We start from the raw sequence: 24,610 nt of genomic DNA, 5'->3' as shown, positions 1-24,610 counted from the left end.
AAAAATAATATGAAGAAGTTTCTATGATTCTAAAAAGACTATGATTCTAAAAAATACAAAGGGTGAATAGACTGCTCCTAGAAGATCATTAACGGCATAAAGTTCTATTAGATCTGTCTAAATGTATTTGTCCATTAAGCAACATTTCTGTCCCTTCTGTAGAGGCAACCCAAAATATATTTCTTGAATGGCTGATCCTGCATAATGGATCTCAATATAATTTTCTCCAACTAAATTTGTCAGCAACAGGACTTAATGCTTAAGTCAAATTTCAATATATCATGGAATCAGTTGTAGGCTGACAGTTGTAAGACTGATTCTTACAGTTTTAAGTGCTCTTTTTTTTTTTTTCTCACAGGGAATTTAGGCTAAAGATGCATCTAAGTAGTCCAAAATGAGGTGAAATTAATCTGGGTCAAAATATAAAATATCTTTACAGAATACACCCATTGCATGAATCCAAGATAATCAATTATTATTGATTATAGTACTGAATGTAAAACAATAACACTGTTTCAAATACTATGGTAGAAGTCTTGAACTACTACTATAATGTCTTTATGGACTTTCCACCACTCAGCATGAGGCATTGTTGAATGCAAAATAAATTTAAGCATTTCAGTTGGTTTCTCTGAACTTGAAGAGTTGCAAAAGTACTAACAATCCTGTAAAAGTTGAAAGTTTCTGTCTTGTAAGTACAAAATCTATTGCAGCTATAATCCTTCTTAAATACCACTAGTACTGCATGAAAAATAATCCAGATATTTCAATTTTTTCCAGTTAATTAACAGGACAGCACATCAACTTGTAATCTTTTGAGTACAACTGAGTTTAACTAAAATCATGCATGCACACCACTTAAAAAGGTTACAAGAGAAAGACAGTTCTTGAATGTTTCTTTATCTTAATTATTTTTTTTTGTCTAAGAGAGTAACAAGGAATTATTGTAAAATGCTCCATCACTCCAGTGTAATGACTATAAATCATGGTACTTGCACACATACTTAGGAAGAACAGCTAATTTCTAATTGTTGTACTGGTTATTCAGCAAGAAGTTAAGACCCAATTAAAAAAAAAAAAAAAAAAACAAACAGACCAAAAAGGGCTCAATAACTTAGGACTTCTGAAAAATCAATTGATTTATCTTTTTTTAAAAATTTGATTTTTTTACCTATCAAATATTACTTGTTATCTCGGTAAACTAAGGAAAGCAACTGGGGAAAAAAGCAGTTACTCTGCTGCATCAGGGGTTAACTCTCATAAAATGTATTATTATTTCTCTCATAGAGTTTATCATCTTCTTCATAGAGTTAGCCAATGTTAAAGCACCATTTTTTAAAATTTGTTTTCTATCCCACCTTTTATAGGCATTGATAGGAAAGCTGAATTTGTGCATAAGACACCAAATCTCTTGCAGCTGTCCTGAAGGTTTTCAGAAACCTAACTTTCACACCTTTGCTGGTGCTTTATATAAAAAAGAGAAATCCCTACAAGTCAAGGCTACGTGAACATGCTACACCTCAAATAACTTAGGGTATTTAAGTAATAAAAAAAAAAACCAAACAAGTAACTTAGGGCATTTAAGTAATAAAAAAACCCCAAACAAAACAACTAGACGTCTTGTTTAAGACTTTATAAACATTTAACAGGGAAAAATATGTTTCTCTAGAGAGTTACTGTACTGATTTTAGCATAATAAAAATTTCATTATAAATTAAGATTTCATCTGGCCTACTCAGGAATAATTTGCAGTCATTTGCAATGTATTTTCACTCTTCCCTTTTCCTTTGTTTCTCCAATGTGTGACACAGGATGGAATGGAAAGCATTCTGAAAGAGCCCAAAAGGACTGACCATATAGAAACTTGTAACAGAAATTGAATTAAAATTTAAGTTTTTAGGGTGTTTATGCTACTATAACATTCAGGATAAGGTTTTATTGGCAGATATTAATGTGCCTGTGCATGGAAGTACAGTCTGAACACAGTGATTTACTGCTCTGTAAACCTTCATGTCCAAAAAAAAAAAATAAAATTCATCGTGCCAAAAAAAAAATTCATTTACTGCTCTATGGAGAAAAGAATGTTTGTGTAACTCACCAGTAAGAATTTCTTTCCTGACCTTGAAGGTATCAACAATGGGCGTGATAATGCCTTCAATGGTTCCAAACATACTTCCAAGTCCCAGATTTACTAACATAAGAAAGAACATGACTGACCAGAAGGGAGAAGCAGGGAAGTGGGTCATTGCTTCTGTAAATGCAATAAAAGCTAAACCAGTTCCTTGAACTGCCTGTCAATGAGGAAAAAAAAAATATTATATCATTAATCGTGAATTTATTTTTGGTTTTTTGGTAGTGTGACAGCCTGACAAGTCTGACTTTGTGCTCATATGCTGTCACTGATTACCTCTTGAAGGCAGAGAGGGAAATTGCTATCTAATACATAATTCTTCCAATTAATATTATTTACTGAAGCATGAGAATTTGTAAGCTGATTAGCATTAACACATTTCTTTCATAGAATCCTAGACTATGAGGTTTGAAGGTGTCTCATGGATCATCTGGTCAAAACTTTCTTGGCAAAAGCAGTCTAAACAGGATGGTCCAGCACCCTGTCCAGCTGAATCTTAAAAATGTCCCATGGTGTGGAAAGCACCACGTCCACTGAGAGATTAGTCCAAGGGCTGACTGCACTAACTATGAAGAATTTTCCTCTCTTGTCCAATCAGAACTTCTTTCTCTCCTTCACTGATAATTTTGCATGACAGCTACTATATAGGACTGTTACAAAATACACTCTGTGTTCTCCAGTAAGCATGTAAAGGATTTAATTTCTATACTTTTCTTTCAAATTTAAAGAGTGACCACAGTATAGAAAACTTAGACTTAGAAGTCTAAGTCACCAATTTTATATTTTATCTTCAGATGCTGGTGCAACTATATAGAAGTCAGTGTTTCAATCTGCAATTGCCTCTCTAAAGCTAGAAAACTATAATTTCTGTAACAGATTTGGCTTACTGTAAGATTTAAAAACAGGATGATACTCATTAAACAACTACCTAATAAGCAGATAATAATTTTTTGCTTTAGTGAAGTAGTATTTATATCTAATAATTGTATCTTAACACTAAGATACAATTATTATTAGATATAAATAAATTATATAAATATTATTATATAAATAAATCTTATTATATAAATAGAAATTGAAGTCTGAGACATTGAATAGGTAACACCTCTGTTTAGTCTTTGGAAAAACCCTCATGCTCAGTTCTTCTGAAGAACAGAACAAAGCTTAAAAAATTTATCACCTCCTGAGAAGAATGCTATAATGATCAAAATATATTATAAATCAGTGAAGACTATAGTAAGACATCAGACCTTAAAGTCCTCAAGTGAGCTGGAATGCAACCATGTTTCCATCCAGGTCTTTATAGGTGCATGGCTCACGGGTACACTGTACTGACACTCCATGTAGGTACACGTCACAGCTTACTTCAGGCTTACAAACATTCATCTCCTCCTAATCTCTCTATTCAAGACTTAATCTCACCTTGCCAAGCTCAGCTTCAATTTGACAGGATTTCAGACCAAGAGAATCAAACTGTTCTTCTTTGACTTTCTGTATAATGTCATAAACTAAATTGTAATCTTCTGCTGTAATGCTTGAGAAATTGATATGATGTGGGATCATATCTTGGCTGAGATTGCCCATTTTCAGAAGTTTTAAAATCTTCTCTGAATTTCTGTAAAACACAATAGAACAGAGAGAACAAACTCAGTGGTCTGTGTTAATTCATAAATGAAATAAACCGTAAAAATAATTTTAAAAAAAGAAATGGATATTCATACTGGGTAACACATTTTTCATTTATGATATTGGCTTTGAAGCCCAGAACTGCAAACACCACCAAAGTTGCCAGCACAGAAGTGAAAAAATTGATGAAGGACACCAGTACAGCATCAAAATGGCAGTTGTTGTCTCTCTTGTTGTAGCTTGAAAAGGCAATGACTCCGCCAAATCCAAGCCCTAAGGCAAAGAACACCTGAGTAGCAGCTTCTCTCCAGACCTTGGGCTCCAGCATTTTTTCAAGCTGTTTGAAATTAGATATAATATATGTCAGCTATAAAATGCATTTCTATTATATGAAAAAAACAACAGAATAAACACTACATCATAAAAATGCTAATACTCCACTACAACTGTATTTTCATTATGATAAAATGAAAGCTGAATGCAGCCCCTGAAGCTGGCAAACTTAAGGGCCAGAATTTCTACTTATTTTATATTATCTAAACATTGAGGAGAAACATGCTATACATATGTTCCAAACAACAAGACACTACTGGAGCTATCTAACTGAAATATCAGCTAGTTATACTGAGAAATAAGAGAGGGTTTTTTTTTACAATACCTTTTTATTTACAGTATATGTACTGACTTCTGTAAGACTTAAGATGTATTTTAGATTGATCAACCCTTTTAAGAAATGCAATGAGTATGATTAAAGTTGCCTTGCTGTCACTTTTCAAATGAACAAAAAGAAGGTGAACATGAGATACACATGCTTATATGGAATTCTATTACATGAAAATAAGTAAAACAAAACAAAATACATGAAATGAACACTTGCCACCACAAGCTGTATAGTGCCTGAGTCAAATCTCTAAAGTCAGATGCCTTGAACTTCAACCCTTTGTTAAATGGGTCATGCATTACAGGGGCAACTAAGTCTTTTATAAAAAAAATTATCAGTATTGCTCACTCAGATCAACTGCATTGCTCAAAAAAAAAAACCACTTTTTTACAAAGTTATGAGTCATCATCTATCTCAAATTCTTTTAGATACTGATTCACAAAAAAGAATTAAAGAAAAACAAATTTAAACATCAGATTTGCTCAAGCTGAATCAGGGCCTCTATTAATGCAAGTGACTTTTATTTTCTTTAAGCCCTACGTTTATTCATAGAAATAAAACTGAAAAGCATCAGCACAGATGCCAGAATTATCAGACTGACTGTCTTACTCTGAGGAGAAAGAAATCTGCTATTGTTACAACATTTTGGATAAAATGTCTGTTTCCCATGGAGATATAATATTTATTATAGATAAGCAGCAGAAAACTTCTTTTATTCACTTATATATAGCTGAAATACAATAAAATTGGGAAAAGGTGTTTATGACAATAAACATATTCCTGACTTACAATTTAGATTATAAATACAATGCACAAGTGGCTACTGCACGTAGTTCTAACTCAGGCACTGTCATGCCAGAGCTTTCCCACCAGAGGGAGAGCAAGGAACACTCTTAACTGTAACAAATCTCTAATTGCTTGAAATACCAAAACCCTACTCACTTCCTACAATATATCCTTTGTACCATCAGAAGTAGTGTGTTTTCGGATACATGTAGCCCAGACTTCCAAAATTAACTCTAGACTGATTTGCTATTAGGTATGGTATGTGAAATTTTGGAGTCTCTGTACTTCAGTTTCATATAATCCCACATAATCCCTAACAACTGCAGTAGTTAAGTGGGCTTTTCACATACCTTTCTTTAGGTTTTCCATGAATTTTCTTATTTAGAATTTCTGCTTTGTTTAACAGCCATGCCAAACAGAGAAATTCTTCCCTTCTGCATTAGTCTTGCACTCTCACACCTGCACCAATGTGTGCCAATCCTCTCCCACTGATGGGAATTTGCTGCAATCACCTGTGCTCAAAAGATGGCCATTTGTTCAGCTAACTGGGCCAAAAAGATGCTTCTCCCTCTCACATCTATCTACCTCGATAATTTTCATGCTAGATTGGTTTAGCATTCCTTTTTAGAGCCTGGGTGCCCAAATAAAGTGTTGTTAGCACAGTGGAGTGAATGAAACAACAGGTGTGGGACTCTGAATTTCTTCAAGTAGTCTCCTATGAACCTACAGTCCAAATTAGTGCTAAAGTACAAAAAAAAATTATAATGGAAATATTTTGTAAGGTTTATATTCACATATAATACATATCACATACAGGCTTCCTATCTTCAAATTTAAACCACAACTTAAATTTTGATACAAAACTGGAAACTGTGAGAAGAAATTAAGAACCATTTTTCTTTTTATATCATTTAAATGAACAGTTGAAACATTTGTATAATTAAGTATAATGTAACCGTAAAGTAAACACCAGCTGCAACTTTTTTTTAAGTATAACTCATGAAGCAGTGAATACTGAAGAGGTGTTGATATCCAAGGGCAGTTTTTATATTTATTTTCCCTCAGTATCTAGTGGTACTTCTCCAAAGGAAGTATTAACACCGTGGCTGAGAAACCAAATTATATCTTATAGAGGTCTGTATTTCACCTTCACTTTAGACTTTCTCTCGTAAGTAGGCATTACATTTCTCTCTTCCTCAGGTTTCTCAAATTTGCCTGAGCAGCCTGCAAGTTTCTGCACAAGCATGACTCTCTAAAGTGGTGACAGTGAGTGAAGTGGAACATGACTGCATCAATGTGAGAGACAACAAAGGTCATTTGTATAGAATGACAGTTCTCCAGACTCAAAACACCTGGAATCAAAACAACTGACAACACCCTGTCATCTGGCATTAGCCACTATGTGCATTGATTTTGATTATCTTATTATTTAGCTTTCATTTTTGAAATAATAGTCCTGTTTTTCTCAGCTGTATTGTGAAGTGGACTTGTTAGAAAGTCCATTTCACAATACAATATGAAGCCCAGACTTATTCATTCCTGAGTATGGCTCTGACTATTCAAACATGCTGTTCCTGTAGTATAGATGTAGTTGCAAGCATTTGAGGTAAGTGTGGGTAGTATTTAGATCTTCAAGGTAAACAGTGATTCATAACATTCCTTATCACCTCCATAGTTAGAAAACCTAAAGCTGTGTAAGGCACGTTCCTGGCAAAAATATTGGCAGTAAAAAAAAATATGCTTAGAACTGCTGCTATCTTGGCAAGTCATAAGAAAATTGATAAGGAAAGCTGAGGGGCAAGTACTTACACTACTTCACTATTAAATACAGGTCACCTGTACTTTGGGCTACTATGTAAACAGTTATAAGTTTTTTCTAAAAAGGAGGGGAAAAAACCACTCTTTTCCAAAAGGGATAAGTTAATTATTCATGCCATGATAAAAGTGCAAAGTAAGGCACTGACAACCCAGAACTAGACATTTCAATATTAGAAAATGGCAAACTTCTCTTTTCAGTATTTAAAGCTCTCTAAACTTCCTGAATCCTCTAAATTGCACTCTCAGATGTTTAGCTTTGCAGGGATGTATAGCTCTGGGAGCCCTCACTTAAGAGAGGTAACTCTACAGACCCTTGGAACACCTAGAGCCTTTGGACTTTAGGGCTTGGTATTGTGCCACTGAGATCAACAAAAATTTTGCAATTTAAGCAAACAGAAATACAGCCAAATGTTCTATGAGAACAATAAGCTTAAATGAGAGCATTCATAAATGGTCATGTTTCCACTGAAACTTTAATACCCTGCAAACAGAAATTAAGTACATACCTTAGGGGTGAACATGTGACGAATTCCATCCACTGACCCATTAAGGAGCAGTCCTCTGATCAGAAAGCATAAAAGTACCACATATGGAAAAAGGGAACTAAAATACATGATCTGAAATACAAGAAGGCAAAGAAAAAATGTAACATGACATTTAACATGGAGTTTCTTTTCAATATGTTCATTCACTGCACAGTATCCTTTGGATATATGACTGAATTGATGATCATATGGTCTAAGAAATAAGCAGAACACTTCCCCTTCCCCTTGTCTCTGCAGAAGAAAGCAAAATCACATGATTGTAAAAAGAAATTAAATTCTGTACTGTACAAAAACAATACAACTGCCTGATGTATTTATCACTAACCGATAAAGAACCTGTGGACTTCCAGAGAAATTCAGTATTAATCCAATGAGATGAAAACAAAGACAGAAGTAAACTGTTGCAGAAATGCTTCTCTTTACAAAAGCACTTTGACTGGATATGGCAAAGGTATGCAGCATGAATAGAAACTAATTTTGTCTTCAGAGGGAAAGGGGACAAGAATCAATAGAAAGTACATAACCAATGAATTCAATCACATGCTTACTGTCAAAACAACAAAAAATAGTAATCAAATCTGATATTTCATTACCCATGACAGAAAAGAAAATTTATTCTGTAAAGCTTAGTAAAATGATTCTCTAGTTAAACATGCTACTTATTTCTTTAACTGAAATGCCCCAAGAAGGTCACAGAAATCGCCATGTCAGTGCCAAACTTTTTAATAGCAAAGAATTTTGCTATTGGGACAAATTGTTTTCCCTCTGAAAATTCCACCGAGATCAACAGATCTAGTAAATCTTTCACCAGCAAACCCAGCTGGCTGCATGCAAAGGAAGGAAGACAAGTTACCAGAACTCAGATGCAAAGGGATGGTAAATCATTAGTCAAAAGAAACAATCCAGAATCCTGGAAAGCTGCTGTGTTAATGCCAGAAGCATGCATATGTGAATGCACTGCAGTCATATGGTGAGTACACATGGAAATTTATTTCCTTAGACACTCAAAACACAGAAACTTATGCTGCACAATAAAGCTGAGGTACAGTTACAAGCAACATCTATGCTGATGAGAAGCAAAATGATTCTTCTTCAGATCTCAAGTCCCACTAAATAACTTCCATTTCCAATAAAACTGATAGAATTTTAATGCTTAACTACTAATATTCTTCTATTTGAGATTATACAAATGCAGGAGTGAGTCAAAGCACTTAACCTGCTCCTACAGATTTCATCAGAGCAAACAGACAGTGTGATGAACAGAAATGTCCTGAAATGCCTCAAAATTAAACAAAGTCATGCAGGTAAACAGTATACTCACTTTGCCTGAAGACTGAATGCCTTTGATCATGGCTAAGCATACCATGACCCAAGCAGCCAGCAAGCAGATAGTCATCTTCCAATTTAAACCCCCACTTTCTGACAGAGAGCTGGAAATATTCAGTGCTTCCCTGTACCAGTAATAAGTGGTTGCAGAACTTTTTTCACACTCAGGCTCCACAACTGTCAAAGAGATGTTAGCAAGTAAAGAAAGGGTTCGGGAGAGATATTTCATAACAGTGTTCTATCACTTCTCAATATTTCTAATTGTGCCATCATCATTTATTAAAAAGCTAAACTCAAAAACCAGTGTTAAGACATTGTCTAAAAGAAAAAGTGACTGCTATCAGTGAAAGCTTCTGGGTATATGTTTTAAAACACCCTTTTGGGACAATGTATTCCTCTGCGTTATGGTTAAACTTACTCCAAGGCAGAATTTATTTATCACTTCAGAACTAAACAGTAGGCAGGCTTAGATGAAGACATATATTCCATTTATCACAAATAAAATTACATTATCTGCATATGATACTATGAATTATGTACTATGAAAACTACCTCTCTGCAATGAACACAAACTTGAAGACATATGGAAAATTAATTGTGTCTCCTTTGATATGACACTCAAATAAACAGGGACTTAACTACCATTATAAACAATAAAATATCTATTATTTTATTGATGATACCAAAGTGATGAGAAAAGGAGAAAAGAAAATAAGTGGTTCCTACACAGATATATTTCATGGAAGTCGCTATGTATATTCCAGAAGTGATTCTTTGAATCATACTGTAATTCTGTTATAGTCATGTTACTAAACAGTTTAAGGAACTGTGTGTATCTAGACACGTAATACATAAACAGAAAGATTTCTTCAGAGAAAATATTTACTTAATAATCTTTATAAATTATTTATACCTAACAATCAAACCATACATGTATGCATGTCCTGAGTCAAGATAATTAATGGAAAAAAGGGGGAAATACACTCTTTTTAACCTAACCTAACAGAGATGACAGATCTTCACTGAAATAACCTATTAAAAATGGTAAGATGTTATCAAATATAGTAGTTTTCTTTTTTTAAGCTTAGTTCAGATGGTTTCTGCTCAACTTAGGCTGATACGCTGTGTCTTAATATTTAAGAAGGATAAGAGTACATAAACAACCACTGCTGCTCAATTAATGGGCAGTAGCTTGTGGAATACATTCAGTTTGACTGTCAACATTTACAAGTACTATTTCTGAATAATAACTGAAGCAAACAACTCTGGAAAAGACAGTACAAAAAGGTAGAACTTTTCAAACATCCCTGGTTGTTCTTTATTCAAGTGGTATATAAACCCACAAAAGATAATTAAAGAAAATTTAGAATCTGAAAAAAAAGGAAAAGAAGAAATAATTCATATTTCAATAGCAATAATAATACAAAATATCTACTGTTATAAGATAACCAAACCCAAAGGACAAGGAACTTTTCATGCTGTTATAGAATATGTCTTTTAAGAGATTATCTCATTACAGCAAAACTCAAAGGACTCATTATCTCATTTCTATTTACAAAGAAATTTAATTTACATAGAAAACAGTGCTCTTATAGGACACTTAAAAACAACAAATAGAACACTTTTGCACACAAATATCTTCTTAAATTGTAGTTTTTCTCCTTTTTGTTTGAAAACCTCAAGTTTTATATACTTTATATGATTTTTAAGAACCTCATGTTAATACAGACTTACAGGTATGAGATGCATTTTTAACTAAAGGACATTGGTCCCACGGTAATGGATGCTGAAAAGACTGTGAAAAGTAAAACAGGCTCCATCCAATAATGACATTGTAGTACAGGGCCACAAAGAAGCATACCTAGTAAGAAGGAAAAAAAAAAACAACCAAAAAGTTACATTTATGAAGCAAATAAAATAATGCCTGCTGAACTTCTGCATATCTCTGTACATCAGTCAATGAACCTAATTAACTAAATTTAGTTTTATTCAACTAAATCAGAAGAAGAGAAGGACTTGTCCCCTTAAAGTACCTGACATTTTCTAAATTTTCACTTTTCTCCATATTTATTTATTTACGTTACATGTAACTGTTACAGGCATTTTTCCTCCAGAAGGGTACTCTGTTCCACAGTTCCTAATTTCAAAAGAATCACAGAGTACAAGTTTACTGACATAACAGACCTATATATGTCAAGAGTTTAAATGGCTTGATTCGAGTTCTAAGATCTTCAAAACCACTGAAAACTGGCCTTGATGCCCAGCTATAAATCAATGGGCTTTCCCTGCAGCAAAACAGGAAGTCTAAATCATAACATCTGAAAGCAAACAACACAGTGTTAAAAAACTTACTACACAGCTTGCAAATCCAATCCCTCCAAGTTTGGGGCTGATATAATTCCACACACCAATACTCCCTCGACGGATCCTCTGCCCGACAGCAAGCTCCAAGAAAAAGAGTGGAATCCCTATTATCAGTAGCAAGATTAAGTATGGCACAAGATAGGCACCTATGAGGGGAACAAAGAATAAATCAGAGTAAATGGAAGAAGAGTCAGAACTTGACAGAAAAAATGTGAAAATTTCTAATAGCTTCCAATTTTTAGCTTTCATTGCAAAGCTTTTTTGATCACATGCAAGAATAATTTTAGCTGAACCTCAGTCATAAGTCTTGTAAGATATCAAAAACCCAAAGACACCTAATCTATAAAGCACTGTAACATGTTTGAGGCAAGCCTTTCTGCAAGTGAGATATTACTGAAATGAGTTACTAGTTTGAAACATTGGACATTGAATCAAACTTTTTAGAGATACAGAATCATCAGGAGCTAAATCAGCATTTCTTAGAAAACCTTAGAGCTTGACTTGTAACAGAGCAGCAAGACTGAATATAAAGGAGATATAGAAAACACTCTGTGCACAACGTTCTGAGTGAGCTTCAATCATAAGAAGTTTCAGAAGATATCTCTTGATTTCTCCATTTCTCAGATGCTCAAAAATGGGATTTCATACTGTACATAATAATGATGCTACCCAGCTAAGCAAGAAAACTTATTTATCAGCCTGTTGCCACAAGGCTCCAGACAGAGAACAGAAACATGAGGTGGAAGCGAAATGGAGTATTGTAGATCTGTATCTTCCAGTACTCACCAACTCTCTTCTTCAAGTCATATTTGAAAATGCAACTGTAACTTCACCTTTACATAAACATATATATAAAAAGCAATTCCTCTTTTTTAAGGTCTTATTCCCAGGAACTGATCATACACAATTCTAACTTAAGGATGCATCTCCATTTATTTCAGGAAGCCTGAATACAAGCAAATATATTCATACACTAAGCACACTGACAAGTTCCAAGCCTAACTTCCTCCTTGGTGTTGTGGAGTATTTAGTACCAGCGCTAATAAAACATGCAGGCATCAGCATAAGCAACATGGCACCTGACTTTGTGTGGCTCTTACACTGCAATATAGACCACTGTGCTGGACAACTAACTCAAAGGCCTTAGAACTTCTGTTTGAAACTATTATAAGGTTAAGGGAAAACCTTTGAGAGGTGCAGACTGCAGCGTGTTGAAGCAAGCTACAAAGCAAAGATCTAAAGACCTCAGAAGCTTAGATTCAGAGCTGCTAACTTGTATAATCAATGTCTTCATCCTGTGATGAAAGAGAAGCTGAGCAAAGTTCAGAAACCATTTTGGCATTTATCCTCAACTCCAGCTAAGTCCTACTTCAAGTTCCCTCAACCAGGGTCAACTTTCTAGGGCTTTTTTAGGAATCTATCAAAATGCACTGGCATTTTCATACCCTTAGTGGGCAATTTATCTCATGCAATACAGTTTATGTTGGAAAAGCTAAACCTTCCTAGGATGTGCAGGAGGTCTCAGATGTTCTGGTAGCATTCATTCCCATTTAGGTCAACTTACTATTTTGCTCCTCACAAAGTACACACTAACTGGACACCCCCTTCCATTACAAAGATCTTATAAAGATATTAATTATGGATTAACTGCAGTCTTGAGTTCAAAACTAGGGGGGAAAAAGGAAGAAATAAAATCTGAGAAAAATAGGAGCCCTGACATAAGATGTTGACCACCTGGAATGAGTCCACAGGCACCAAGCTGGTCACAGGACAGCAAAACAGACCTGGGAAAGTTGGGGTTATTCAGTTCTGGAAAAGAGAAGGTTCTGGAGAGACCTACCAGAACCTTATAGCAGTACTAAAGGGGACCTACAAGAAAGCTAGAGACCTTTAATAGGGACTTGTAGTGACAGGATAAGGAGGAAGGGCCTTTAGATGAAGGAGGGTAGATTTAGATTAGATATTAGGAAGAAATTCTTTACTATAAGGTTGATTAGGCACTGGCTGCCCACAGGTTGCCCAGGGAGGTTTTGAACTCCCCATCCCCAGAACTGTTCAAGGCCAATTGGATGGGGTTTTGAGTAACCTGGTCTAGTGGAAGGTTCCTTGCCTATGGCAGGGCAGTTTGAACTAGAAGATCTTTAGGGTCCCTTCCAAACCAAACAATTCTATGATTCTATGAAAAACCACTGTCACACCAGACAAAGAATATTGGTCTCATATACCTCACAGTCTATGTTATTAACATAGCCTCACAGGCTATTTTATCCATGAACTCCATGATAATATGCTATGCAATGATACTGTCTGACAGTGTCTACTGAAGCATTGTTTTTACTGAGGTAGCAGCTACATTCATATTCAGTACTTTGGTGTCTCTTGTAGTTCGTCTTCTATGTGCACATAATGGAAAGAATGCAAAGGACTTACTTGCTATTAAGAAAAGAGACAGAAAAAAATAAATATGAGGAAAGCTGAGGAACAGAGCAACAGCCACATTCAAAAATGGGGGGGACTATCTGCCTTAGAAACGTATAACACAGAAACAATTAAATACCCCTGAGTGACTCTCAGAATTTCTGCAACACAGAATTTACATTGTAAGTGAGAAGCTTTGGCATCACTGTCTTTAAAAAATCTGCTTATACAATTCATTGAAAGCCAACAGTACACAGGTGTTTTATCATATAATGCTATTGTAAATTATACCTTAGATCTTAATTAGACAGATGTGCCATAGTTGAGCAGAGACAAACCTATACAGCTCAAAAAAATTGGGGCCTAGTGACTTACCCTGTATCCCACTGGATGACTGTACTAGAGCAGGAACTGAACCCAGCTCTTCAGTGTCCCAGTCCACAACCTTAATCACAAGGCTGCAAAGTTAAGCACACGTTTAAAGACTGGGCTGATGTGGGTGTTTTATGGTGCAGTATCAAATGTTAATTGCAAGATTTATCAGTTAGACTCTACTAAATGAGTTCAATAAATGTGGTGTTAAATCCACATTACATTAGACATGGCAGCTCTGGAATTCAGTGGGTAGCCAAACAGCAGAGTTCACCTCTATACTGCTAGGTTTGTGCAAAGCACCTGAAGTGCTGGTTCTTCTGATTATTCAAACCTCCTGAGCTTCCTTCTGATCTTGTTCTTCTCGCCAAAATGGACACAATGGAAAATTGTGCACATGTGAGTTTCAGTACAATAGAGCTTGGATATAGCTGGATTATACAGCTGTATCACAGCTGCAGAGGGCTTCTATGCCCCATAGTCAATAGGAAACCACAGCATCTCTGGGCAAGTATTTTGCTGAAGTCTTCCCTTGAAGCTAGACATATTTTAAAAAACTCTAAGACATCCTAATTTCATCCTAAAAAAGAATCACTACGGAAACATCCCAGCATGTCTCTTGCCTGTGCATGAAAACATGGGACCTTGCAGTTATAACACTGGACAAGGACCATTCTAATTTGAATTTGAGTAATAAATTGGCCTTGAACAACATCCTACAGTCAGTTGTCTGCTACACCTATCAGCTAAGCTGCCTTCTGAATATTACAATTCTGTTTAGTTCAGAATCCCCAAGTCTCCATTCTACACTTACAAAATTATTCAACTGTGAAGTCACTTTTGTTTTTGCCTGTTGTGATCTTAAGCATTGGCTTCCATATTAAAAAAAAAAATCATCTCAATAAGGAAAAAAACCCCTCATCCTTCTTTACTAGAATGAATGACAAAGATATAAGAGATTTCAAGAAGATTTCATGATTGTTAAAACTGTGCACTACTTTGATTTCCTTATTTTTTTTATTTAATCAAGCACCAGAATGGGCTACCTGATAAACTGTCTTTCTTGAGATTACCATAAGGACTGCATTTGGCAATATTATTGACAGAAGCGGAATAATGACCTTGGTTTTGATCTAAGCTCTTAAAAATGCTCCAAAAAATCATAAAATTACATGATTCATTAGTGATTAAAGAGTTAGAAAATACTTTCAAAGCAGTAACCCAAGGCAACATAACCATTACCACCTTGATACTACAGATGAATTTTCTTCACCTAGCAATTCTTGCTGTAACCTGAAAAACTTATTAACTTTCCACATTCGTTTCAGCTGCTGCTGTGCTAGATTTTAATTAAGTGTCTGGTATCTGATTTAATTCTTATTCAATCAAGGTAGTTTACTACTGTCTTGAAGAGTGATCCCAGCTCTTATCGCTTACTAGACACTTTCTAACAGAATGCAAGCAAGAAGCTGACATTCAGATGAGGATATGCTGATTTTCAATGTCAAATACTTAAATTTTTGAAGTTATGACAAGTGAGCAATAAAACACTTTAAATTACTGGTACACTAAGCTTCAGTAAGTAAAATTATTTACCTCTACAAAATGGAATCTGCTTTTGACAGGAAAACTCCGATAAATGGTTCTATGTTTTATCTGCAGGTTTTTATCTGTATCCTGAGATATCATAGTCTTCCTGTCACTAGTTTCAGTTTCAGAATGTTCAGGTGTGCCTGTTTACAGAACTGTGCTTAAAGGGTGAGCATCACCTTAGCCAAATCGCCTCAATGAAGAATTACACTTGCAAAATAGAAACACGACATTTTCAGTACACCAAAGTACAACTAAATTTTGAGTCTGATAATACTGAACTCAAAAAGATTATACTGTAGTTACCAGTGAACTCAAGGCACTGAATATAAATTACTGATCCAAAGCTACATAATAAAGCCTCTGAATCCCTACTCGAGTGTTGGAGTACAAGGGAATATTTGCTTTGCTCCCATTTCTCTTTCATTAGTTGCTTGCTTCCAAGAGCACTGCAGAGGAAAAGTACAACTGCCATGCTTTTTCATTAGACCACAGAACTTTAATGTCAATCTGTCGGTGTTTCAGTAAAAAATTCTGACTAATTAACTGTAAAAACTCACAATGTGACTCTACCCAAGTCAATCTTTTCAAAACATAATGACAGCATCATCTGCTACCATTTTTCCTATTTTGCTTACAACTTTTATCTATAATTGTTTAGTTCTTTTGACTTTCTACATCACAGAGATATTAAAAAAGACTTACCTTAAAAAAAAAGAAAAGGAAAAAAATAAGAAAAATTAAGTTAATGCTCACAAAAATGCAACACAAAATCTTTGGACATGTAGTATCTTGGAGACTCCTCACTTTTCTCCAACACTTAGTCATTTTAGCAGAATAGCTAATGTATTTTGCATTTGTTACTTCTAATTATGTAACAGTATCATTATACATCTGCTAATCCTACAAGGAAAAGACAACCAAACAGAAGAAACTTTAAATATTTTCTTTGTTTGAAAATAGTGAAAAGTGTGTTATCTCCTCCAGATGACAGTTAGGAGCAGCAGGAAATGGTAAATCTAGTTTGTCACTATTTATGAGCATCTTGGCAAGACTGGGTAGACTTGAGCAGTTCATTTTTAAGGCTATCAAGCACAGGAAGCTGAGGCAGCTCTGAACCTATGTTATGCTAACAGAGGTTATGGAATTGTTATATAGGAACTGTGCTTATCTGTACAAACACACATATTCACCTTCATGGAGTAAAGGAGGAATAAACAAATCCTACAGTGCAAAAATGAAATTGAGCATACTCAGCTCCAGCATAAATTGTCTTTATCAAGAATGAAACAGCTTTTTTATCTGTTAGGCTGCAAAGAGTGGAAGAGGTGCCCTAAGTGCCAGATGGAGTCGGGGCATTGTCTGCCTGGGATAAGGGCCTGTGGTGAGGACAGAGTGATCCATAGTCAGGTCTCAAAACTTTACTGAACATCTTCAGCCCCTATTTCACAGAGCCTAAAACTCCTGTGCGCCCTCCCTCTCAAAGTCAGGAAAACCAGCATCCCTGGAGTGCTCTTAGCTGCTCCCAGAGTCTTTTTTCCACTCGATACATTTGGCATTACAGTTACATCCCCAGAGTGGATCCAAGTATCTCCCAGCTGTATACCAGCCTTTTCTCTCACCTCTCCCAACAAACATTTTTCTGGGAATAAGACAAGAGTGAAAGTCAGCAAAGAGCTTCCCAGTCTAGTATTAACTTAGTTAACTACAAAAAATACCAGGTAATACTCTATATATTTATGAGCTGCTATGAATTAAAGCAATGGAAGCAAGCGTTAAATAATCACAAGAAATAAACTGAAGGAAGTTGGTTTGGTAAAACAGACCAGACCCAGAAACAGAGATTGCAAACATATCTACAGACATCCAAATTCTCACTGCAGCATAGTGCTACTCAAGTTACTTTTAAAGATGGTATCACAGGTATCTCACTGAAGCAGTAGAGAGCTCTGACATTAGGAGTGCCACTGTACCATGGGCCACAGCCATAAACAAACTAGATCTCTACTGAAAACAGAGTGGGAAACACACAGACTTTTTTCCACAAAATTCTTGAATAACATATATCTATGTGGGCTAACCTTGCTGTGTCTTATCTATCTTTATTTTGCTGCTCTTGTCACAGAAGTTAAAAAAAAAGATAAAAATTGAGATTATGTCACAGTTAGGATTTGCCTTTTCTTTTACTGGTGGCTTTAGGGTTGTAAGAAGGCTGTGAAGGAAACTAATAAGTAACTATGATTTTTACTTCTTTTTGGTTAAATTGGAACTGGATCTATTGGTTTACTACTTTTTAATATACTTCGTTCCCCTCACGTGGTATTTTCCAGATATAAGTTCCTTAAACACAGGGAAGAAAATGAAGGTCTAAACTGAAGGTAGAGACTTAATATACACTAGGGAAAGTTTATCTTATACCAAGAGACTTCAACAGGTATTTATCAGCTTTATCAGCAGAAGATTATAGAACAGTTCTGACACTGATGTTTGCATGGGTTACATAAAACCACTCCAATTTGACCTAGGAAATTTATGTGAAATATTATGTGTAGCAGAAAACAGAACCTCATACAAAACGTGTGTGGGTTTTCTTACCATGTGCTGGAAGTTTTCACTCCCTCCCCCTATTCTTCTATGCACTTGTGACAATTATCTGTCCATCTGCACACACAGGCACTAATGTACTTTATATATTTCCAAGTTTTGTGCCACCTTCTCCATCTTGCATTATGATTAACTTGAAAACCAAGTAAGCTTCAGCTCTAATGATAAATTCCTTTTCTCTGTTGCTCAGAAGGCTGCCATTTGCTAAAATGGTGCGAAATTATTGTTAAAAGCCAAATACACTCTTGTCTCAGCATGTGCAGAAAGCACTGTATCTCCATAGACTACGCTATGCATCCAATTTCCTGCAATCACAGCACAGGAGAAAACACTTAACTACAATCTCAAGTGACATTGTAGTTACTTTTTCAAATTTGATTAATAAAGTGTCATAATCCTTGAAGAATGGCTAGTTTACTGTTTTAGGGGTTTTGTTGTGGGTTTTTTTTGTTTTGTTTTCTTTTCCTGAAATGTGAAATTATTAACTAAATTTATTTATATTTGACCAGAATTAAATTTACCCTCCCGGACACAGTAACTTCAAAAGCACCTGAAGGCATGAAACCAACAGCCCAAGGAACACACCAATGGATCCCTTCTCTTGGTTCAAAGGAGAATCCAACTGGCTTGCAAAATTCCTGACTACTTTAGACACAGACTTTCAAAGGGACACAACTTCACTAAATAAATTGCTGTAGTACATTGTCCCTGAGACTACATCTTGACACCATACTTTAAATCAATCATTTAATGACTTTCTCTCCAGAATAAGAGAAAAAACAAAACTTAAATGATTGCAAGAAAACCCCAACAAACTACTGATATAAAAGGATTTAACTTTATCCTGAAGATAGAGTATTTAAAAGCATAAACTTAATTTTTAGTCCTTGAATTGAGAGAAAACAAATAAAGAATTACACTTTTATCATATTCTAAGCTCATTTCTATACTCCTCAATTACATCAGTTGTATCATTCAGCTTTTAAAAAAGCAGCAGGAGTAGAATGTTATTCTTCATTTTCTGTACACATTCACTTTCTGTATCACAAAAAGTGACAGGTTTGTTTTGAATTCAGCTTAACAATCAGCTGCAATAGAGTGTGCATTAATGTAGTATATTTGGCTGTGGTATACCATTGGATGAAATACTAATCCTGCATTCATAGAGGAAGGAAAGTCTCCAGCCTCATACTTCAAACTGCATTCAAGACCACAGATGGTCAACTAAGAAACAGCTTGATGCCATTGTTTTAAGTGAAAGGTATGTTATTTACAAAAATAGTAAACTGTCTAACAGCACAAAAACAGATCATCAGTAAAAAAACAAAACAAAAACCCTACTTTTTCCCTCTCAGAGTATTCTGAAGTTCTTGCCAGAAGTAAATCATGATCAAACAGCCAGGAGTTAAAAGCAATTAGAAAGTACAGCTGTGAAACATAGTACCACTAAATACTAAATGATAAATGCTGCTTTGGTCTTTAAAGTGGATGTAGTTTTAATGTCTTGATTTATTGTCAAATTACTATAAAGAACACTTAAGCACAATAACCAGGTCCTAAACAATGCAACCCTCCATAATTATGTGTTATGGGTAGCCACTGGTTTGAGCAGTAGCTAAGGTTGTATCAAGAGCTTTCTACCCTAAAATGAGGAAATGGCATCTTGGAAGGATCTGCTACTTACTTTAACAAATATCTCTTTCTAAATAAAGAGAATGCAGGTTTTTCCTCATAGGCTTTGGCAAAAACTGAAAGAAAAACTTGACATGTTGGAGCAGGTTTGACTGTGGCTCTCTCTGCTAACTTTGAAATCTGAAAGGTCAGCATCATCATCTAGGTACAACCTTTTCTCTGTTGCTCAGAAGGCTGCCATTTGCTAAAACGGTGCAAAATTATTGTTAAAAGCCAAATACACTCTTGTCTCAGCATGTGCACAAAACTGTATCACAAAACTTACCTCCACCATTCTTCTGACACAGATAGGGGAATCGCCACACATTCCCCAATCCCACAGAAAATCCAACTTGTGCCAGAATATATTGGAGTTTGCTGTTCCAAGCAGGTCTTTCATCTTCTACATCTGAGCCTTCTTCAACATCTGCATCTTTTTCTTCTGGATCCTCAACCATAAGTTCACTCTTCTTGAAGGCATCATCTGAAGAGTCCTCATTAGAGAGCAGGTCCTTAACTGACTCAATGACCTCATCATCTAGATCTCTTTTCACTACCTTGCTGTTCTTAGGCATTTGTAATTTGAAACAAACAGCAAGGAGATGACGTTCAGCTGAAACAGATGGACACTGAAGCAGACTCTCCCTCTGCTTGGGATAAAATACTGAATAAAAAGACTGAAGATAGCGCCTTATAGGTCCTTGATACCAGGGAATCAAGAGTAAGGCCTTCTGTTTCTCAACACTTGCTCTACTGAAAGTATCTGTAGAAAAAGAAATTAAAAAGGATATTATATTATTATGCAGAAGAAACTTAATTTTGAAATTGTGTCCTTTGTTTTACCCATTTTTGCATAGCTCAATGATTTGACAAGGGGAGAAAACAAGAAGAAAGGGATGTTAAACCACTTTCAAATTGTAGGAAATAAGTCCACTATTTGGACTAAAATATTTTATAAAATACATTTCATTCACTTGTTAAGGGTTTTGTTTTGTTTTAGTTCCTAAGGACTGACAGGCTAACTGCTCATACTTTGATACCATAACAAGATTCTTCATATCAGGCATAAAAGGGTATGCACGTTCCATAAAATGTAGGAGCCCAACTCCCTTACTTCCTGACTTAATGGCTTTACTTGAATTTCTTTAAGTATATTTTAACCAAAGTAAATTAAGTTTTTCAGACCATTTCAGAAAGTCATGCAGCAATTAAAATTTTGATAGAGAGGATGCACCTAGTAGTTCAAAAGCAATGGTAACTTATTTTCTTGTTATTCTTCATCCTGGAATATATAATCACAGTCATAGTTTGAAAGGAGAGATGCTCATCTCTTATAAGCTTTGATGCTTTAGATATTTTTAATTATTTCCTCTTTCTAAGAAGCTATCTGAAATATTTGAAATGCCAAACCCATTTTAAAAGCCTACTGCTTCAAATGTGTATGCACAGAAACAAAAATGCCTGAGTTTGAATATGGGTTTTTCTTAAACACAATCATTTAAAAAGACAGACTTGCTTGCAGCTGCCATACAAAAGGTAACCATAAGATTTTGGGGAGGAATGTATTTCAATAAATTCTTCACTAATCACATGGGATAAAACTAGTGTGCGCAAAGCCATCTGCACAATTAAGAGTCTTAAAAAGGATTTAGATTATGTGTTAAGCTTCACGAAAGCTCTAAAGAGGGCTTCTGTAAAGAATACACAAGAAGTCTAATCAAGAACTGCTAACTGATGAGAATCAGAAATTACTTGAGGAAAAATGAGACCTTACAGCTTTTGCTTATGGACTTGCTGCAACATCTATCTGATCCATAGTATGAAGGCTGTGTCATGTCCTGACAAAATGCCACGCAGTGGAGAACTGCAAGGTACTCTTCACACAGTCACTGAGAGGCCAAGCACCTCGCAGCCGCTTCTGTGCCAGAGCCAAAGGAGAGACTTTAAGCCACTGGAACCCAGCCCACAGCTTATCAAGATGAGACTTCACAGCACCAGAAACAAAACTCTGCCACCACAAGTCCTATCACCAGCCTCCTAGCCAACAAGGCAATTACTTTTTCCAATAATTCCCAAGGATTTGGAAGTTGAAGTTCACTCCAGTTGCCTACTGAACTCTTGTTGTAACCTCTTTTCACTGATTCCCTAGACTCCGGTCACTGTCTTCTCACTTTCCCTTCTGTTACTGCCTCCTCTCAGCAACTCCAGCTCTGGCAGTCAGCCCAAATTTTTAAAGCATAGTAGAACCTACTTGGCTTGTGATCTGCTTCATGTTCACTACTGTCACTGAACGGTTCAGGGTCCTATAAACCTTCCTTCTGACATGTAGTGGGACTAGCACCAGGCTTTGCTTTGACTGATACCAGTTCTTCCAAAAAAAAAAAAAATAATTAGGTGTATGAGCTATGCAGAGAACAGCAGAATAGGGGAAAAAGTTGTTTGTACAGGAGAGAAATCCTAATACTCCATCCTGTGTATCTGGGCTAAATAAATGTCTGTGTGGGCCTCTTTTCATCTGTTCTGTCTTTTGCACTGCAGTCTTCAAAGGACTACACCCTCTTCTAGTTCATACATGATTCAGTGGCTCTTAGTTCTGACTGAGATACCTATGTAGAACCAAAATGCAAACAATACATTAAGCTGAAGCATTTAAGCAGTCCTAATGGAGCTCTGGGACTATAAGCCACAGCACCTGATACTTCAAATATTACTTTTTGTCACATTTCAAACTTTTTTTTCCCTTTGTTCCACTGATGTAAATTAGAAAGCAGCTTCTCAGTTCCAGTAATTAGTAATAAGTTCAGGGATTACATTAAAATGAAACAGCTGCACATGTGAAACAACATCAGTAGTTGTCTCTAAGTCTGAAATCCTTCTCTAACTGTAATAACAACAAGAAATTTTCAGCCAAAAAGACACAAGCCATAGATAAGTATTTACTGAAATGTTTTAAAAGGTCATACCTGTTTTAATTATTTTAGATAGAGTAACTTGCAGAGCAGCAATATGATTTATCTGGAGCTCTCACTGATGAGTCAATTCCAACAAAAATTGCATCACTCTGTCCTGTCATGCATTAAACATTGCACTGCTATGCTTCAGGACAAGCTGGGCTTGATACTTCTACTCCTAGCACAGTATCATAATAATTTCCCTTTCATTAACCTTCCATTAAGCAGTATGTTATCCACAGAAATATCCCTGTCTAGACTGCAACATTTGCAGGGCTTGAGAAAATGTGGGAGGCATGCTCAGCAGACTGGTGCATGGTTCTAACAGGACTGCTTTCTCAACTCAATACATTATCACTGGCCAGACTGCACCAAGGATGGAGGACAGTCCTTCCGGACACATCACAAATCCAAAGGCACTCTCCTACTGTCAGATTTAACTTTTCTCTGTATTCAAGAAGCTGGTACTAAAGCAAATAAGGAGTCCTCTCTCAAGAGATAGTACCATCAGGTACAAATGTTTGAAGTGTGAACCCAGCAGGTTTGTGCAAGGAGTCTACTGCTCTGTGCTCAGCACTCCCAGAGCGCAGTCAGTGACACGCACAGAAGCTGCTCTTTGATCCAGAACAAACCTGCACAGAAGACTGGTATCAAACTACTCAGCTTGAGCCAGGTAGAGATATGAATGCTCCTGTGTGAAGTCTGAATAGGGAGAAAGAGTAGAGTTACTCACCAGCACTGATTAGCTAAACACGAACCACTGAACAGGCTTTCTTTTTCCTCATCAGTATTGAACTTGAGCACTTCAGCACATAAAATGCTATTCTATGCTCCCACATCACTTGGATGCAATCCGGTACTGAAGTTCATCAGCATTAAACTAGGAAATATCACACCAAATTCTGTTAAACATCTTCAGTTAGTTCCAGTACTTGCTACCTTCTACACTGCCTTGTAAAGAAATACAGAACTGTATGATGAGACAGGTAATTTTGTAAATCCTTAGTAAAATGGGGATTTGTTGTGTCGATTTTTAAATTATACTTAGGAGAAACTATCATTATATTAGGACTCCAAGTCCTAAATCTTGTCAGCTATTTTAAAACATTACTATGACTTAACCAGTACCTTGGATTAAAAGTAAAATGCCTAAAATATAATTTAGCCTTATTAAAGCTGTTTGTTTGTGGGTTGTATTTTTCTTCTGTCTTGAATTTAGATCATGGAATTTGATCAATTGATTATGTTCTCAGCATCTCATCCTTTTCACGACTCAAATGATGTTACCTGTCAGATGAAAACACTGAAGGGAAATTTTTATTACCACATTTATTGGAGAATATACTATTATACTGGAATTTTCCATGACTGAAATGAGCAAATAAGAATGATTTTCCTTTTTTTTTAATGCAAAATTCCATTTATAAAGAAATCTAAAATTACTCTTAAACTGACCTGACAAACATCTGTATTGTTTGATGGAATTTAACAGAATGGAAATTGATGAACAGTACATGGTTCAGTTAAAGGAACATTTAGAAGATTATTCTGTCACTGAAATAAGAGCAATCAATAATCTAAGTTGGCATAAACAAACTTTTGCAAAAACTTTACTAAAACAAACATATGAACTAGATTTTAATTATGTCTTACTAGCATTGTCCTTGATATGCTAATATCTATTTCTTTCACATACTGAAAGATAAAACAGTAAGTCTTTTCTGACTTTTTTGATATCAAGCAAACT

At 35.6% G+C, this 24,610-nt stretch overlaps 1 protein-coding gene across 1 annotated transcript in view; it reads right to left on the bottom strand.

Annotated features, from left to right (window-relative positions):
* Nucleotides 1–24,610, bottom strand: part of SLC6A15 (solute carrier family 6 member 15) — a 36,833-nt gene that overhangs the window by 5,870 nt on the left and 6,353 nt on the right. The window contains exons 2-9 of the mRNA XM_071423335.1: nt 20,199–20,675; nt 11,246–11,403; nt 10,628–10,754; nt 8,889–9,070; nt 7,529–7,639; nt 3,853–4,094; nt 3,554–3,746; nt 2,099–2,291 (exon numbers count right to left, since the gene is read on the bottom strand). Of these exons, the coding sequence (XP_071279436.1) occupies nt 2,099–2,291; nt 3,554–3,746; nt 3,853–4,094; nt 7,529–7,639; nt 8,889–9,070; nt 10,628–10,754; nt 11,246–11,403; nt 20,199–20,487 (1,495 nt within the window). The 5' untranslated portion in view covers nt 20,488–20,675. The remainder of the gene's footprint in view (nt 1–2,098; nt 2,292–3,553; nt 3,747–3,852; nt 4,095–7,528; nt 7,640–8,888; nt 9,071–10,627; nt 10,755–11,245; nt 11,404–20,198; nt 20,676–24,610) is intronic.

This window comes from Agelaius tricolor, unplaced genomic scaffold (genome assembly GCF_023055355.1).
Source record: "Agelaius tricolor isolate 1412-34295 unplaced genomic scaffold, bAgeTri1.0.p SCAF_3, whole genome shotgun sequence".
In the NCBI taxonomy this organism is placed as follows: domain Eukaryota; kingdom Metazoa; phylum Chordata; class Aves; order Passeriformes; family Icteridae; genus Agelaius; species Agelaius tricolor.
The sequence above is the reverse complement of the archived record's forward strand: the minus strand, read 5'-3'. Positions and strand labels throughout refer to the sequence as shown.